General features: G+C 41.3%; 1 protein-coding gene across 1 annotated transcript in view; it reads left to right on the forward strand.

Moving 5' to 3' along the window:
* The window catches only part of mfrp (membrane frizzled-related protein), a 129,190-nt gene that overhangs the window by 72,871 nt on the left and 36,446 nt on the right, over nucleotides 1–19,873 (forward strand). The window contains exons 5-6 of the mRNA XM_079610964.1: nucleotides 4,577–4,796; nucleotides 11,763–11,893. Of these exons, the coding sequence (XP_079467090.1) occupies nucleotides 4,577–4,796; nucleotides 11,763–11,893 (351 nt within the window). The remainder of the gene's footprint in view (nucleotides 1–4,576; nucleotides 4,797–11,762; nucleotides 11,894–19,873) is intronic.

The raw sequence follows: 19,873 nt of genomic DNA on the forward strand, positions 1-19,873 counted from the left end.
CACGAAAACTCACGAAAATTTGCACACGCGTCAGAACTGGCGAAAATTGACATCTGATATGCGTTTCAGAATTGGGCGGGGTAAAATTGCTCGATAGCGCCACCTATAGAGGTTCAACGGAGTGCGCCTCCCGCTACGTTTCACGTATGTGTACGAAATTCGGTACATACATGTAATGACCCAATACCTACAAAAAAGTATCTTGGAGCATAGCCTTAAACACAACAGGAAGTCAGCCATTTTGAACTTCCTCTCTGATTTTTGTGCAGTTTTTGCCATTTTCAGGCCTCGTACTTTAACGAACTCCTCCTACAGTTTTAATCTGATCATCTTCAAATTTGGTGAGTGTAATCTTAAGGCCTTTGCGACGTTAAATTGCGAAGATCTAGAGTTTTCGTCGAAGGGCGTGTCCTCGGCGGCCTGACAAATTTTGATGTTTCGCCATGAAACAGGAATTTGCTGTAACTCAGGCATTGAATGTCCAATCTGCCCCAAACTTCCCACGTTTGATAAGAGTTCTGCCCTGAACACATGACCATGCTCAAATTCAGTTACAGTCATAGCGCCACCTGCTGGCAACAGGAAGTGACATGTTTAACACTGTTTTGGACTCCTAATAACATATAAAAAATTGCCAGCAAGTGCTTAACATGTTAACAACATACTAGAAACATGCTAAAACATGCTAGCAAACATTAGCTAAGTGCTAAAGCATGCTATTACTGCAATTAAATAGGAATTTGCTGTAACTCAGGCATTGAATGTCCAATCTGCCCCAAACTTCACACGTTTGATAAGAGTTCTGCCCTGAACACATGACCTTGCTCAAATTCAGTTACAGTCATAGCGCCACCTGCTGGCAACAGGAAGTGACATGTTTAACACTGTTTTGGACTCCTAATAACATACAAAAAATTGCCAGCAAGTGTTAAACATGTTAACAACATACTAGAAACATGCTAAAACATGCTAGCAAACATTAGCTAGGTGCTAAATCGTGCTATTAACGCAATTAAATAGGAATTTGCTGTAACTCAGGTATTGGATGTTTAATCTGCCCCAAACTTCACACGGTTGAATATTCTCATGTTTAACACATTTACATGAGAATATTCAGTTATAGTAATAGCGCCACCTACTGGCAACAGGAAATTACATGTTTAACACTGTGATGCTGTACTAGCAACATATTAAATATGCCATTGAGTTATAAACATGTTAGAAACCTGTTAAAACATGCTAGCAATTCTTAGCTAAGTGCTAAAGCATGCTAATTCAATGAAAGAGGAAGTTGTTGTTACTAAAGAAGGCAATGTCCAATCTTTCCCAAACTTTACACGTTTGATAAGAGTCCTGTCCTGAACACATCTACATGACACTTTTCAGTTATAGTAATAGCGCCACCTACTGGCAACAGGAAGTGACATGTTTAACACTGTGATGCAGTACTAGCAACATATTAAATATGCCATTGAGTTATATACATGTTAGAAACATGTTAAAACATGCTAGCAATTCTTAGCTAAGTGCTAAAGCACGCTAATGCAATTAAACAGGAAGTTGGTGTTACTGAAGAAGGCAATGTCCAATCTGCCCCAAACTTCACACGTTTGATAAGAGTCCTGCCCTGAACACATCTACATGACAATTTTAAGTTAAAGTAATAGCGCCACCTACTGTCGACAGGAAGTGACACGTTTTACACTGTGATGCATTACTAGCGACATATTTAATATGCTATTGAGTTCTAAACATGCTAGAAACATGCTAAAACATGCTAGCAACACTTATCTGAGTTATAACGCATGCTATTATCCCCATAATCAAGGACATTTTTGTAACTGACTTTGACATACTCCTCCTATTTTTACCTACTTAAATGCACATTGCCCACCGTGCTCTGTCTTCTTAAAGCCACCGGGTGGCGGTGGCACGGGTGCGAGGGCCCTTTCATCGCTGCTTGCAGCTTTAATTTTAAATGTATTTGCATGTATAATTTCAGACGTAATGTTTTAGTTTGATCAAGGACGTAAACAAATGCCAGTGCTCGCGTTATAGCCACTTAGTTATGCTATTTCGTGTGTATAAGACAAACGTGTATAAAGTTAAAAAAAGTATATGTAATCGCAACAGCAAACTTCAGCTGCGTTGTTACTCAGTCATTTATTCTGTTATATGAAATGTTTAATCAGGAGAAAACCGTATCTCAAAAGCTAACAAACAGCAGTGGCATTTTCAAGTAACACCGTATCGAAATTATTATATAATAATAGTAGAATAGAATAATAATAATAAAAAAATTTACCTTTCAGAAGCGTTTTGTAAGAGCCGTGTTTGGGGAGGTTCTGCTTGACTCTCTTAATTCATTGCCGCTTTCTGGGTCTGATTCTGGCTCAAACTGTACGGCAGTATTGACACCATTATTTACATTTGACCGGAGCACATGCGACTTTCGCCCGTAAAGGTGATGGGCGTGAAGTTTCCGGAAGACGTGCACTACGCAGTTTAGCCAATCACAACACACCGGCCCAACTAACCAATCTGAGCCCATGCCTGTTTCTGAGGGAGTGGTTTCATAGAATCAGGAAGTCAACCGGTCGTTCAAATGACAGAGGAGAGAGCGGCTTACAATAAAGGGGAAATTTATGAAAAATAAGGCTTAAAAAAAAAAGAAAAAGACGGAGACATGTTATATTGCACCCCATAAACACAATCAAGCAGTAAACCACCCCTTTAAAGTAAATGTTTTATGAATCATATCAAACAAGAGAATATGCACATTAAGATGGCAGTAAATAAATTAAATAATGAATATAATATTATTAACTTCTACTGTCACCAGAAGTGTGATGGTTATGACTTAATTTTAAATTTACATATGCAATTTATAATAATTACATAATAATGATAAATTAAATGTATATTGTTTAACTAATGAGTGCACGACCACTGTTGTAAACAGATAAACTATAATTATGATATGCTTTGTATTGGTGGCTGATTAATCATAATGACAAGAGGAAGGAGAATCCAAAATAAACAGTCTTTATTGATAAACAATACAAACACACAGGAGACATCTGGACCAAAACTGTAACGTTTGCTGAGAGACGAGGCAGAGAATCCACTTGCATGCACGCTTTTAATGACAAAACTCCACATGAGTAGACAGGAACATCTGATCCAAAACACGAATACGATCCACCACAGAGAACAGCATACTACGAAAACCTAACCAAAATGCAAGGCCTTGAAGACATATTATGCCCCTTTTCACTAGATGTAATATAAATCTATGGTGTCCCCAGAATGTGTCTGTGAAATTTCAGCTCAAAATACCCCCCTAGATATTTTTGTATAGCTTGTCAAATGTCCCCTTTTTGGGTGTGAGCAAAATCCTTTAGACGAGCTTTGGATACTCCAGCAATAACAAATCACGGGAATTTCAGTCAAATTTCAGAAATAACCAGTAGTCGAGTGCAGCCTCATGGAGAGACTCAGGAAGAGGGTGCAACTAGACGCACCTGGACGTTTCGGTGCTCGCCTGTGGAGCAACGACAGAACAGTTTGCATGCTTTGCTCCTACGTCAGAAGGCGGCCTTTTTTTTTTACATGCTTGCAAAGAAAGGCTTACCTAAACAAAGTTACTGGGTTTTCACTTTTCACGTTTTCTGGGTTGGTAGATGCACCGGGGACCCAATTATAGCACTTAAACAAGGAAAAAGTCAGATTTTCATGATATGTCCCCTTTAAAGCAACACTAAAGTACTTTTCCTCTTCGGTCGCCCTACAGGATGGAAGTGGAATAGTCCATTACCGCTGTCATAAATAATTTAGCCTACCGCAGCTACTGTCGCACGCACGCTCGCTGTTTATCGAGCACTGGCTTTGGAATCAACGATTTCCACAGACAAGGTAGAGTATGTTGCATGATTTTATGAAAGTGATGTATTGCGATCAGAAACTAAGAAAAACAAAATAATTACTATTATAACTCTGGACGTAAAGCAAGACAAATTTGTAGTTTTCTTATGTCTCATTCGAACTACAGAAACGCGACCCGATCTGGCAAACTTACATAGTGTGGTTATAGCAGATATAGGACCGCAAAGCAAAGGCAGAAATGCCTTTCACTCGGGTACAACTTGATGAACCGCTGAAACTATTTTGGAAACATTATTTTAGGGTAAAAAACTTCTTTAGTGTTGCTTTAAGAGAATAGTAGAGTTGCCTAAACCATATACCAATAACCAGCTATATGCATATGCCACATATACCACATCTACTAAATATCACTCGTTAGTTAAAACTAATGGATAATAATAATAATAATAATAAAGCTAAGATAAGTAAAGTTAATTTTAAATGTAGCATTCTGTTGCAGATGCCCTTTGTTTTGCAACTTTGTATCTATCAGTAAGACATTTTAAATGTGACTTAAGTGTCCAAAAACTCTAGGGCCCATGCGTGGCTGTATGTCAACATATAGAGCATCCACAATCAAATGCATACATTTCATATGAATACCTTTTTTTTCATATGAATACCTAAATTCGCTTTTTATCTGCTTTTACAGAATGTGGTGGCGTGTTGACGGATTCTGGGGGGACTCTCAGTTCTCCAAACCACCCAGACTTGTATCCTCCTGATTCTCACTGTGTATGGGTGATCAGGGTGTCTCCTCCTTTCCAAGTGCAGATCCAAGTGTCATCTCTGGCTATTGAGGGACCCTCTCCTTGCTTGTTTGATTGGCTAGAAGTCAGAGAGGAGACTGAGAAGACATCTGCTGTCACAAGGTTTGCTCCCCCTAAGTGTTTCATTGAATCATAAACGACAACCAGAATTGACATGGGGAAACCTTTACATTTAAAAAGCCTTTGAATACAGTGCAAGAACTAACATTTGTCAATCAGGATTTACATTCTATTTAATTTCTATTCAACTGAACAACCTCTGTTCGATTTCATTTTGACTGACTATTATACATTTTATGCACCCTTAAAGAACTCCAAAAATACCTTAACCCATGTTAGCTGCCCACACCAAATTCTAAACTTTGTCAATAAAATGTTTAGTAACACTACGATACGGGTGCACTAATATGCATTAATTCATGCTTAACTAATGCACAGATAATCATGTCTTAATGTATGACTCATGAAAAACTAAAACATTATTTAATGATTACTGGATCAGCAACTAATAAAGATTATATATGATTCATAGATTAAGTAATATATGAATGGATTTTATAATACTGATTGTTTCAAAGCAGCTTTACAGTGATAACAGGAAAATAATGCAACAACATTTGTTTCTGCTGTACAGCAGATCTAGAAGAAAATAGCATCATAGTCCAGCTTAAGTAAGTTCAGTGATGGTTAATTTTTGTTATAAAAAAGTTATTACTTTTAGTTCATGTATATGTGACCGGTCACGGAAAGTAAGGACACATGTCGGTTCTGGGGCATTTTGAGTTATTCACAGATTCTGAAAGTGTAGTCTCCAAGCTTTCCAACGATGTGTAACACATGAAAATCTGATAATATTTGGAGAAGTTGTGGCCATTTGAAGGTAGGCACTCAAAAAAATTAAAAGTGGAGAAATCTGCCTCTAAAGATTGAGCAGTTCTCACCTCTCTGCTGCTGGGAGTGACAATAGGGCTCATTTACATCTCATTTAGATAAGCCATACCCCCTGTAAAGCACATGGGGGAGCAAAAAGGTCAGGAAAATGTGCCATCAAAGAAAAAAAAAAAGTTTGCAAACAGGTAATATATAAATAAATGTCTCTTAGCATCTACCGATAAAACTGTATAGGCAACTCTTTTGATATCAGACAGAGCCGCTAGAGCGCTGCATAATAAGTAACCACGCTGTAGGGCTGGGCGATATGGACCAAAAGTCTTATCCCGATATATTTAGGCTGAATAATCGATATATGATATATATACAGATATTTTTTACTCAAAGTGAGAGCAAATGTTCAGTGAAAGTCAAAGCCAAATATGGACTTCACTGTATAAATTATACATTGATTCTTATTAAAGTTACTATTAAAGTTCTCAGTCAAGAGCAGAGTGTGATGTTGTTTTATTAACATTAAATGGATAGTTCTCCCCAAATGTTAAATTTTCATTATTTACTCTCTCAAGTTGTTTTAAACCTGAATAAGTTTCTTTCTTCTGTTGAAGTTATTTGGAAGAATGTGGGTAACCAAACAGTTGATGTTCCCCAGTGACTTCTATATGTATTTCCTATGGTAGTCAATGGGGACCAGCAACTGTCTGGTTACCCACATTCTTCCAAATATCTTCTTTTGTGTTCAGCACAATAAATAAATAAATACAGGTTTGGAACAACATTAGAGTGAGTAAAGAATGACAAAATGTTTATTTTTGGGTGAACAATCCCTTTAAGGACAAGCGGCAGCGTGTTACTATTAGGGCTACTGTCTCTTTAAGACCTGAAAGCAACGCGTCTAATATGTACGCATAATATGACACGCAGATTTCTCTCAATTTTCTCGGTTTGCTTTCAGTTTAGACATAACCAACTTTCTTTATGTAAACCTTGAGTGTATTTGACAGTATTAGCTCAAAAAGACTCGAAAGATAACTTAGTCCAGTATCCAGGCGCTGTTAGACAGGCTTTTAGTGCACGCGCGCGTCGGCTGTTTGTGCTCAGAAAAGCGCATTAGAACAGCGCTTCAGCAGCGAATGACATGTTTAACCGGCAAGGCTTTAAAGCACATGCAAATAATGAACTTTTGAGAACTGCAGTGTCCTGTTCCTCTGCGTAAACATTTAATGTGAGTATTTGTTGCGTTGTACACTGGGCTGTTGAGACGCAGACTGCTACAAAAGCACGCAGCAGCTTGCTTGCAGCAAGAATCACAGCGCAACTTTGAACTATATCGATGCGATATGGTCTAATTCCATATCCCATTTAAAAAATATATCAATATATATCGCCCAGTCCTACCACGCTGTTCCCTTGGAGGGCGGGGGCAATAACAAAAGAAACAAAAGCCGGCTTATCCAGTATGGAAATACACACAGACAATGACACGCCCCTACTGCGAGCTAGAATCTCACAAAACAAGCCGATTTCAACCTAAAAATGTACGATTTTAAATATACCAATATTGATATCTAAAACATGGAGAGGCTTCTTCGTGATCTCAACTAACAGATTCTGCAAAAAAGCGAAAATCACCAGTTTTGAAAAAAAACGCTTCTTTCTCATTTTGCTCGTAAGTTGTGCTGCCGACTTGTGTCCCTGGTTTCCGTGGCGGGTCACATATACGAACGAACAGTGTATGATTACAGAAGTCAGATTGGATTGGAACATTCAGAATATTTATCCAGTTCTATCTGGTTTAAGATCGGAGTCATCACACCGATATGGAGACGAGTTTGTTGAGGATCAGTGCCACTGGCTATCGTGTAAATGAATGTGTTGATTACCACAACTGGCCAAAGCTACATATTAGCAAATGATTAAGGTTAATGTTAAGTAATATGTCATTCTGGTTATGGGTTTTGTCACCCCTTCTAAAGGTCGGTGGGGCAGTTGCACAGTGAATGTAATGGCAGAGAATGTGTCTGAATGATGAGTAAGTTGGGCTGCACACAAATATCAGAACACCAGAATCTGAACTACTGACTCCTGTTACACTGTGTTTAAACTGGACGTGACCTTTCTCGCATCATGCTGCAACAGCTGTCTACACTGGACATGACAGGCCATTGCAAGTCCTTTTGTCCTTCGTAACAGAAGTAGCGCAAAAGCTTGGAGTGCATCAGGAATAGAATATGGCATCAGTTTACTGTCTGTGTTTTTTTTTGTCTGTTTTTTTTGTCGTGTAGCGTCGCATAGGGCTGGGACGGTATGTATTTTTTCTCACCGCGGTTGAAAAGCAAGAAATTCCTGCGGTGTATCGGTCCGAATTAAATGACAGCATGTGTTCCCTGTCAGTCAACGTGTATTTGCATACCACTGCGCTGGCTGTTCACGCAGATATAATTTGTCATCAGCGTGTTTCACGTACGCTGTGCAGACAGAGCGAAAATGCCAGGCAAACAGCAACAACCTAACTTTCCTTCTGAACCGACAACAAGTGGCACTGGCAAAGGATCTACGATCTATACTGTATATCTTCATTGGAGCCAAGCAGACTCTCATTGTAGAAACCTTGTCATGCTAGTAATATTATTACACACTGACAAGTTTTTGGTAGCTACACAACCGAAAATCATCTAATTAAGTTTTTTAAAAGTTGTTTGCATTCGTTATTGTAGTACTGTTACTTAATGTACTGTAAAGTTTTCTCACCGGTGAATGACACAAGATGTAATCCAATATCGTTGTCTCTGCTCTGCGCTTTTGATCTGTGCACGTCTGTGTTTTGGAGGAGGCATGGGTTTGGACGGCGATTTGATGGGAGGGGGGGATCGTATGCTTTCAATGCTAGCAGGCTAAAGTTAGCATTTCCCAGATGACCTATTGCTCTTTTAATAGCAATTAATATATTTTTTAATCTATTAATCATATAGACTATTTTATTAGTTACTGATGCAGTAATAATTAATTATTGGTTTAGTTCTTCATGAGTCATACCGTAAAACTCCCAAATCGCTGAAATGCACCGGCTTGTATTTGAGACAGGCGTCTATATGAGACAGGCCTTTAATTTAGAGTTGAGATGTTAAAGCATGACAGTAGGAGGTTACCACATTATATTACATTTTATTTATAATTTGAATGTGTTTAATAAATCAGTTATGTAAGAAATGTCTTAAGGGGGTCGCACACCGGACGAGAAGCGCAGCGCCGCTTCAAACATAAATTTACATGTATTTGTCTCAAATCGTCATTAAAGTATATACTAACTTCACCCTGTGCTGCAATATACATTTAGTTTTACATTCATTTACAGAAATCAGCTGCTTGAATGAAAATTGCTGATGTTATCGGATTTTCAGGTGATATTCTCAATTCATTCAACGGACGCTCTGAGGTAAAGTGTTCAGACTGCAGACTTAGCAATGATTGTATTTGATTCTACATTACAATCATAGTACAGAATTTATCTTAATTCCATAATCATAACAATATTGCTGCCCAACTGAGAAAGTGCGCGTCCGGTGTGCGATACCTCGAGTTGTCATAGACGCGACGCGCCGCTTCACTTCTCGTCCGGTGTGTGACCCGCTTAAGATTATTGGCAGCATAAAAAAACGAAACGATGTGACAGCCATGGGCAGAACAATACAAGTTACCGGTAATATCCATCGAGCCTATGAACTTGTTGCCCGAAACACATCAACAAGAAAGAATGAAGGCTACCCTGTAAAACAACTGCAATCATGTGATAGAAAATGACCCTATTCATCACTATCATCATCATCATCGCAATCCTCAACTACAACAAGTTCATTGGCGAATTCTTTCTCCTCCACTTCTCCCTCTCCGGCCTCCGCTAACTCTGCCCGTCTTGCTTGCGCTAACAGCTCCCGCCCAGATGTGCAGGGCTCTCCCTCTTTGAAACAATGGATACGGTGATCCTTGCTTCCACCAGAAGCTACTATCAGGCCACATACCTCAGGACAACATCCCGAAGTTAATGAAATATATTATCTCTCCTCACTCACTCACACACAACGCGCTGCACACAAGCAGACCTTAAAGGAATTTTTCAGCCGCTCCGTATCCAGCTTTTCCCACGCTTGAAGTACCCAGGCAACCAACAAGCGGTGAGCTGGGGCCCTCATATTTCCTCCAACGGTGTACTCCTTGTCCACATCCCCTGCCATCCAGTTGTCATAGGACTCGTGCAGGCTGGCTTTGAATGGTTGGTTCCATACGACGTCAGGGGCCTGTATGCGCTTTTTACAGCCACCGGGTATCACAGCCGTGGTTATGTTGTAGCCCCTTTTGAGTTCAGCTTTGGTCGCTACGCTGATATGACAGCGATATGAATCCCAGGCTAGGAGACGAGGGGCGAAGTTCCCACCACTCTCTGAAGCCAGTCTGCAGTCAGCTCCTCCTCGTTCATCCATCCATTTCTGGACGTGGCCACCACCACCCCACTGATATTTTGCATTGATCTCACCTCCTTGATCCCCCCTTTGAAGACAACGTAAAGTTTCAATTTGGTCCCGTCTGCTTTCGCACCACAGTTGAGTGGCTCTTCTCCTGTGGTTTTCAGTGGACCACTGCGCGCACCTCTCGCATCCACCGTTGTAGAGCCCACCATATCAAACCACCCCACTGTTTCGTTCATGGCTATAATGTTTACGGCTGTATTTTCTTTGCCTTAATAATCTGCGTTGTATATGTGACAAAATTCACCCGTTTCTCAGTGAAGTGCCTGGCGTCTTTCTGAGCCACAGTCTTCTGACCGAAAAGTCATTGTGCTTCAGGAATTTGTCCAGCCAGCCAGTGCTCGCAGTAAAACTCTCCTTATCCCTGCCGTCACTCACTGTTGCATACACTTCTTTTGCCTTGGCCGTGATAATTTTACGTGAGACTCTGAGATGCTTTGCCCGCATGCTGTGGATGCACTTGCACACGCTCACCTCCAGCTCTTCACTGGCCTTCTTCCTCCCTCCACCTCGCAGTCTGGCCCTTTTGTCGTCTTCCTCGGACAGACATTGCAGTTCAGCTTTATTTTTTACGCCATTCTCGCACCCTCTTTGGATTAACCGAGAAATGTCTTGTCTCCCGAATTTTGTTCGCCAAATTTGACAACTGTCAGCTTAAATGTGAAATCATATTACTTTCTCTTTGTTGCCATGGTGGTCTTGAGAGAAACGCATTTAGAAAAACTGAAGACTAAACAAAGAAAGTTTGTGAACCTCTTTGTTGTGTTGCCATAGTGATGAGTCGTTCATGAACGATTGCATCTGTCCCGTGACATCTAAACAGAACTTTAGCATGCGCAATCTGCACCATAGAACTGGCTTAAACAGACGATCTGACGGGTTTTAGAAGATTAAATACAACCCGAAACTAAAAAACAGACCAGTTTACTTTTTGAGACCGGCCTTTATTTTTCCAAACCTGTAGCCACACCAGGCGTGTGAAAGAGACAGGCGTCTATTTGGGACTCTGCTATTATTTTAAGTTGTACGGTACATTAACATGTGATTATTATCGGTGCATTAGTTAAGCATGAATTAATGCATATTAGTGCAAACATATTGTAAAGTGGTACAAATTATTCAATACCAATCACTTTTTGGAAACCCTAGTCAAGGCTGCCTAAGTTTTTGTCAATATCGAAAAGCCACTTTTTCCCCTAAAATTTACATTGTTGCAGTACCTATTTTCACATTCTGTGTAAATGCTTTAGTTTTAGTTTATGTTTTGGCTTCTTTAAGACCCGCATTCCTAAAAGCCCAGTCAGCTGTGATTGGTCAGCCAGCCCCAGTCTGTTGTGATTGGTCTTCAGAAAAAAAAAGAGAAAAGTATTTGTGGTGTTTAATTTTGCCAAAAACATCAACATCCATTGTGCACTTTTGATTTTGGCACCGCCCCTCTGTTTTTTATCATTTCAGTTATTCGTCGTCAGTTATTCCTGAAAAACACAATTATCTATAAAAAAAACACACAAGATACCGGAAGAAACAGACATGGAATATTTTGAAGCTGCATACATAGGAATAAAGTATTAGTTATTAAGTACATTTTGCTGTACAAGGCTGTTCTTGACAATCTCTCTCAAACTTTTAATAATTAAGATTCACTTCTTCCTAGATTTTGTGGAAATGTTGCACCACCCACATTGAATACAAATAGCAGTACTGTGTTGGTGTCATTTCACACTGATGGGAATATTGGTGGCAATGGGTTCATTGCACAATACCATTCTATATTACCAGGACAGAGTAAGTATAACTTTAACATATCAACATTATGTTCCTTTTAATAGTTTAAAACTGTACAGTTTACATTTTATATTGGCAAAATTTAACTTTATGCAATAAACTAATTTCAAACATTCAAACATAAGCCTTGAAATCAATAAACTCGATCTTCTGGCACTGCATATCTATCTTTAGCGTGTTCTTTATATATATAAAAAATAACCTTTTACAGGGTTCTGATATGCAATATCCAATTACATTTCATTGATCGATTTGCAGGAAGCGGAATATATTTTCTTGTGTACCATTTTTAGTTTTAGGTGTCATACTCTCCTTTCTATAGATAACCAACCAAGATGTCTAAGGCCCTGTTTACACCTGGTATTAAGATGCGTTTTGGTCGATTGGATCACAAGTATATGAGGGAGACACCTACCCGTTTACACCCGGTCTTTTACATCCTGATTTCTTCAAGGGGAGGGTCTATGGACAGTTAAATGTATGGGATTTTTTAGATCTTTCGATCTAATGGATAAAATAAGCTGACGCAATTCACATATGAACACAACTGGAGACGGAAAAAACATACAGAGAGAAGCAGCTTTCGTTTCTGCTCTAAAAGCCGTCAGAGCATGCCGAACACTGTGTGTGTCAGGTATGGGGAGAGAACATAGTGCTTGGTACGTTTTTCATCTTCAAACCAAACTTGGGTCTTGGTAAATCCCGTCTGGCTTCCCATAATGTTTACGCATTAGGTCAGTAGGTGTCTTTTGTGGCTGTTTTGTTGGCTGTTTGTGGCGTTTACACTACAAAAGCAATCCGGGTAAATGCATATGCGACTGCCTTTGGAAGTGGTCGAAAGTGGACAAGCTCAAAATGTTTTAGACCTCGTTTACACCATGATCCGATTGACCAAAACGCATCTTAATACCATGTGTAAACAGGGCCTAAAAGGGAATTCATCATCACATGTAAAACAACAAATCCCTAAAACTAACCTTAAAATTTATTTTTAAATGTGTATAGGTTACCCAACCATTCATTCACAAGACAAATCAGACATCCATGAAATGGATTTTGCAAATCAGGTCCATGCTGCCGGTTTTGCACTCCTTTCCCCTGTCAACTGAGCAGCCCACTTGGGTTATACCAAGCTTTTCCTTGTTGAAGAGGTCAAGCTGTTTCTATCAGTCACAAAGCAGTCACACTTGCATAACATAAGCTGAGCCATGCTTCAGGTCGCCAAGCTTCTTTGTATAGAAGCACAATGCACCAAGCTCGATCATCCAGTACGAACAATTCCTTGTCACAAAATGGCAAACTGATCAGTTCGCAGACGCTTGGTAGGTTCTACAGGGCATGGAAACTTTGGCAAATGGTTAAAAAAATGCACAGAATGCGTGGCACATAAATTGACTGGAACTGAAAGCAGTTCAACTGGTGAGGGAATACTTCCTCCAACAAGTTCACTATGTCCTTGTTCTTACAGACAATACGGCGGTGGTGGCTGAGATGAATCACCAAGGTGGTGTTCGCTCTCACTGACTATGCAGACTAAGGAGAAGACTCCTTCTGTGGGCCTTCTCTCAATTCTATGCACAACCCTGGCCACTAGAATTGCAGAGCGAACCTGCTAACAAGTGGGGGAGTAGTTCATAGAAAGTTAAGATTACATTTACCTTTTCATTGAATCATTTAGCAAATGCTTTTATCCAAAGCGACTTACAAATAAGGAGAACAATAGAAGTTCCAGTTAGTCTAGCACAGTGCACATAGCAAGGTTTTAAAAAATAAATAAATGATAAATAAATAGAATATAAATAGAGTAGAAGAATACTTGAAAATGGCTAAAGACTCAGCTTCTCAGGTGGAGTTCATTTCACCAGCAGGTCATTCCACCAGTAGGGAACAGTCAAGGTTACGGTCCATAAAAGTGATTTTGTGCCTCTTTGGGATGTCCTCAAGCTTCTGGAGGAAAATTATTCCAAGCAACGACAACTGCTAAAAACAAAAGAGACGATGAACAAATACACTTACACACTTCTGCTGACTTCTGCTGCTTGACTGCTTCTCATAATGTGTACTTGCTTACACTGTTTAAGTACTTTACCTGCCGTTGGACACTCCTTACTGTTTAAAAAAAAATATGGCTATGCTAGCTCAGCGAAACCAAAAATCCATGTGACACAGCAGGGGAACCAACGTGACTTCAGCATGTGTTACCACAGTAAACAAAACAATATTCACTAGCAACGACAACTGCTAAAAAACAAATAAGACAAGAAACAAATACACTTCCACTGCCAGTTGCATTTCTCACTGACCCTCTAGAAGTGGACACATTAGCTCACTGCTGGCCAAGGGGCCACAAAGTTAGTATGAATTATATTAAAAATAAGAAACTGTTGCCTCTGGTACTGCAGCAAATCGGAGAGGAACAGGAGTTGGTGCTACTGCTGGCACCGAGATGGTCCAACCAGCTATGGTTTTTGTTGGATAATGTTGTTGTTGGTTCTTCCATGGACCATCCCACCAAGGAGGGGCCTTCTGTCCCAGGCGCGGGTCACGATATGACTCCCCATCCCAGAGCAGTGGAACTTGCTTTTGTGACCGGTCAGCGGAGCCCGCCAGTGATGCAGTACTTGTCACAACGAGTACTAAACATGATCACGGACGCGCGAGCTTCACAACCTGCTATATGTGAACCTTTGTAATATATTAACCTATATGTAATATAGGTTAATATATTACTATATGGCTATATGTAATACATTAACCTTTTCAATCTATATGTATTTAAAATGGTTGTGGAATCAGCTGACCAATACCATTTTAAATAAATTCATATAAATGCATTTTGTTCATTAGCCTAACCCAGGAGTGTCCAAAACTTCCTCCTGGAGTTTAGCTCCAACTTGCCTCAACACACCTGCCTGGAAGATTATATTATGCCTAGTAAGAACTTGATTTGCAGGTGTGTTTAATTGGGGTTGGAGCTATCCAGAAGCTGGATTGGACACACCTGGCCTAGCCCTACACCTAACCCCAAACCTAAACCCAACCTTAACATACTTTTGTTTTAGTTTCAAACATCTATACCTATGCCTAGCAATCAAAGTCAACAAGTACATTTTTCACACCATGTGCATGTAAAAGATAACTTTTATGTATAAAGAACACGCAACATGAAAGCATGGACTCATGCTATTGATATGCAGTGCCTGGAATGTTTTTGAGATTGTTTTTGTAGACTGCATTGTGGATCTAGCAGTCTGTGTTGTGGGTGACGATATTGAAATAGTCTACAATTTAAATGTGTCAAATCCAATAAATATGCAATAGTGAAAATTTTATCTGAGTCTAATTATACTGTTTCTACCTTAAACTTTAAAACAGTTTGAAACTGTTGCTAATACGAGAGCTGCAAGCAGTGAAAATGTATATGATATTCTGGGGCCATATTCACAAAACATTTTAAGGCTAAAAGAAACTTGCCGATTTAGGAGAAAATCTTAAAAATAATGGTCCTAAATTTAGGACTCCTACATTTTTTGCTCTTAGAGTATTTCACAAGACATGTTAGCACTAAAACCAGCACCTAGTCCTAAATCTGTGAAAAGTTAGGAGTAGTCAAGATGACTCCTAAATCACTAAACCAAATAACAAACAATCCTAATGGCTATTGCCGGCAATCCGCCTCCACCATTGAAGCAATAGGCGATAGAGCCTTGGGTGCTGAGCCTTCTCCCCTTTTTAAATGCAATACATATTTTGATTTATAGTCAAGTCACCTTTTTTATATAGTGGTTTTTACAATACAGATGGTTTCAAAGCAGCTTTACAGTGATAACAGGAAAATAATGCAACAAAGTTTGTTTCTGCTGTACAGCAGATCTAGAAGAAAATAGTGTCATAGTCCAGCTTAAGTAAGTTCAGTGATGGTTAATTTTTGCTATTTTCGTTCATTCATATATAGCTGCTCTGGAGAAAACGTCTCTGGTTACGTATGTAACCTTAGTTCCCTGAGAGGGAACGAAACGCTGCGTTTACGCTGTGGGAACAGCTCTGAGTGTTGCGTCATGAAGCATGTGTATAATCAGTCCAATGAATGAGCGAGACGTCATAGGCGGGTGACGTCATAGACCAAGAAACTTTAAAGCACCTCTGAACGCAGTGCGTGTCAGCTTCTGATAAGCCTGAAGCAAGTCGATCAGGGCATGCAGGAAGTATGGCAGGCGAACGCAGCGTTTCGTTCCCTCTCAGGGAACTAAGGTTACAGAGACATTCCAGAGACGTTCCCTATCAAGGGAACTCCCGCTGCGTTTACGCTGTGGGAACCCCATACCCACTACGCCATAATGACAAGTGCCTGTTCTGTATGAAGTCCTTGCGCACACTAAGAAGCATGCAACCTAGCCCCAGGAGTGGAGAGGTCTAAGTCATAAAATTTGACAAATGTATGCAGCGAGGACCATATTCCTTGTAGAATGGGCACGGACAGCCAAAGGTGAAGGCTGTCCGGCCGCTTCATAAGCAAGTGAGATAGCCTCAACTACTCACTTGATCATTATCTGTTTAGATGCAGGGCAACCTATCTTAGGTAACCCAAAGCAGGCAAATAGTTGCTCTTATATACGTCACAGGGCAGCTCTGTGGACATAGGCATCCAAAGCTCGGACAGGGCATAACAGATTACGTTTTTCCTGATCTGGGGTATTAGGTGGAGTGGAGGACAGAAGGCCTGCAGCACAAATGACCCGCAAATTTAGTAGGGACCTACTATAGGAATACAACCCGGCCTGGGGTGAAGAAAGACTATCACCATACCAGGTGCAAATCCCAGTACGTGCAGGCCTCAGGTCGAGAGACTTGAATCTATGAGCTGGGCCCCCTCAGAAGCCGAGCCCACAGTATCCATAACTCCGGAAGAGGGTGAAATATTGTATCCCTGATTGGGACGCTAAGTCCCTCCTGATCGGAATCTCCAAGGGAGAGCCATCTAGAAGGGACAGTAGGTCTGAGAAACACACTCGGCCCGGCCAGAATGGGGCTACTAATAATAGACGAGCCCCTACCTGGCAAACCCTCTCCAGAACTCCCGGGAGCAAAGATATTGGGAAATGCGCGCATCCAGTCCAAGCGGAGCTGGATGTGTCAGGGAGAACCACATAGGGCAATGCGTTGTATAAAACAATGCGAAAGGTAGACTTGAATTTTTACCGAAGTTCTCCCAAAGAAGCTCCACCACCTCAGGGTGAAGTCTCCATTCTCCGGGCCTCAGCCCCTGCCTCAACAGGATATCTGCTCTGATATACGAGACCATCAGTGTGTTGTCCGGAAGGACAGGCACATGGTGACCTCTCAGGTCTGACAGGATGTATTGAGATTCTCGGAATACCGCCATCACTTCTAGCCAATTATGTGCAAAAAGGAAGATGGTCCTGCCAAAGACCCTTCGCCGAGTGACCACTCGTGATCACCCCCCACTTGTGAGGGAAGCATCCGTTGATAGCATTATGCGTCGACAAGAAGCCCCCAACACTGGGCCTGGGCGAGGAACCAAGGTTCTTCCACATGACCGAGGTACGTAGGCATAGCCGCGTGACCTTGATCATGCGAAAACAGATTTCCCCTCGGAGAAAACCTCTTGGTCCTGAGCCACCACTGCAGGGGTCTCATGTACAGAGGGCCAAAATTAATACGTTGGACGCAGCTGCCATGAGACCCAACAGTCTGAAACTGTTCCACAGTGAGTGACTGGCCTAGTTTTACCCCATTTACGGTGAATCGTTGTGAATCCCATAATACACCTAGAAAAGTGGTCCTCTGAGCTGGGAGTTGAATCTTCTTGGTGTTGAGTCTTCTTGGACACTCTTCTTGGTGTTGAGTCGCAACCCCAACATCTTTAAATGAGATGTGATGAGGATAGATAGATAAGTAAGCACCAATCAAGTCTATTGTGACAAACCGGTCCACCACTGTGGGGAGGACCCCTAGAAATCTGGGCGGACGAGAACCGAACTGAATTCTGAAACCCTTTCCTATAGTGTGCAGGACCCACTGAGAAATATGTGGCAGTAGTTTCTCTCGAGACTGGCCTCTGGATTTGGTTGAACAGTCACTTCGGTGCCCTGAAGTGGCGAACCGGCAGGAGAACCGAACTGGCAGCGTTGCGACCCTCCTCAGAGAGTCGCACCCCAGAGGGCGCCGAGGAGAAACGATTTCTCAAAACCGTCCCTACCCCGGAGGGGACCACCCTCAGAAGCCTGCAGCCTCGGCGTCAGGGCTTCTTCTTCCAAGCTATTTTAGAGATAAAACAGTCCTCAGATCTTGCATATCTCTAACTGGCTAGACTGCGATCGCCACCCAGGTCCCCCTCGATTGTGGATGAGCCCGAATGGCGACGCACTGTTTTGCAGCACTTTATGCTGCGAGGAGCTTTAGTAGGCTGAGACTGCTCCCGCCCAGCAGTCTCAGGAACATCAGATCGGCGAGGAAGAAACCTCTGGAACGCCGCAGAATAGTTTATTTCTTCGTTTTTTTTGAAAGCGGAGCGTTCAGAAGAACAAACTAATTTTATCTTTATTTTTCTTTACATCAGTAAAACTTAATATCACTCCATGGCCACCAGCAGGAAACAACCGAACTGGCAGCGCTGCGACCCTCTTCAGAGATACTAAATACTATATACCCATACATGATACTAAATACCCATAACATTACAATAGTAGAAGTTTGGGGATTAAACACATAAAATAAAAAAACGGTTTATTCCACGATCTCGACACCTCAGGCTGAGATATAGAATTTTCCTTATATTCTCACTCTCATAATGTTTGGCTGGCCAGTAAATATTTAGCTTAGCAACAGCACTAGATAAAACCTCCTTTTATAAGCTCCTCTTTATTCAAGAGTTATGAGCTGACTTATTTATTTATTATTGAAAACTCATAAACATCTGCCTTATTCATTATATTTTAATTGTTTTGTTCTCTTTTTCTTAACAAAACACTAACGATATTCTTTGGAACTGTAAAATCGCAGCACGAGTGCCTTATCGCGGGGAGGACAAACCGCAGAGCCTGCTTCTCCCTGAGATAAGGCACTGGATTTGGCAGGTGAAAACTGAGATAGGGTGGCGCCTGTCTCAACCCCCGCTGTCAGATCCGATTGCGAACATCACGATGCAGGTCGCCACCGCGCCTCGGCAACAGCGGGACCCGCGCCTCGGGGAACGCAAACCGAACCGTCCTCCTCGAAGAACGCCTGGCGGGAGTGGAGCGTCCTAACGGACAGTTCCCATCAGTTCACGAGTTCACACTTACAAATAAGTCAGATGGAATAAATGGTATGCATATTTGGCGTGCTGTCCGAGGAGAGGGCTCCGGGCTCGGTATTCGGCCCGAACCCAGAGTACTCCCCCCGTATTGCTGGCTTAGGAAGTAACCAGGCGAGTGTGAGGAGACGGGGTGGTGGAGGGATGATGAAAAACTGTCGAAGAATGTTGGTGAGTCAAATGAGTATGTATATAGGTCTCCACTCATGCTGATTGGATAGAAATGTTGATTACTGATTGTTGACAGCTGGTTGGAATGATGTGATAATTGGATCAATTATTTGAACGTGCTCCTCCCGAACTTTGTTTATAAAACATCATATAATGAGCATAGTTCCCATCGAGAACTGACTGTTGGCATGCTCCACTCCCAAACAGGCTGACCCCACTCTTGATATAGGGAACAACACAATGCTTGCTTGCTCTTTTTTGCCATAATATATATATATTGCAACTTGACAGACAACAATAAATAAGACAAGGACAGATACAGAGAGTGCTTGCTGAAGAAGCTCGGAAGCTGACACGCACTGCGTTCAGGGGTGCTTTAAAGCTTCCTGGTCTATGACGTCTCGCGCCTATGAAGTCTCGCTCATTCATTGGACTGATTATACACGTGCTTCATGACGCAACACTTGGAGGTGTTCCCACAGCATAAATGCAGC

This window comes from Phoxinus phoxinus, assembly GCF_949152265.1.
Source record: "Phoxinus phoxinus genome assembly, chromosome: 4".
In the NCBI taxonomy this organism is placed as follows: Eukaryota; Metazoa; Chordata; class Actinopteri; order Cypriniformes; family Leuciscidae; genus Phoxinus; species Phoxinus phoxinus.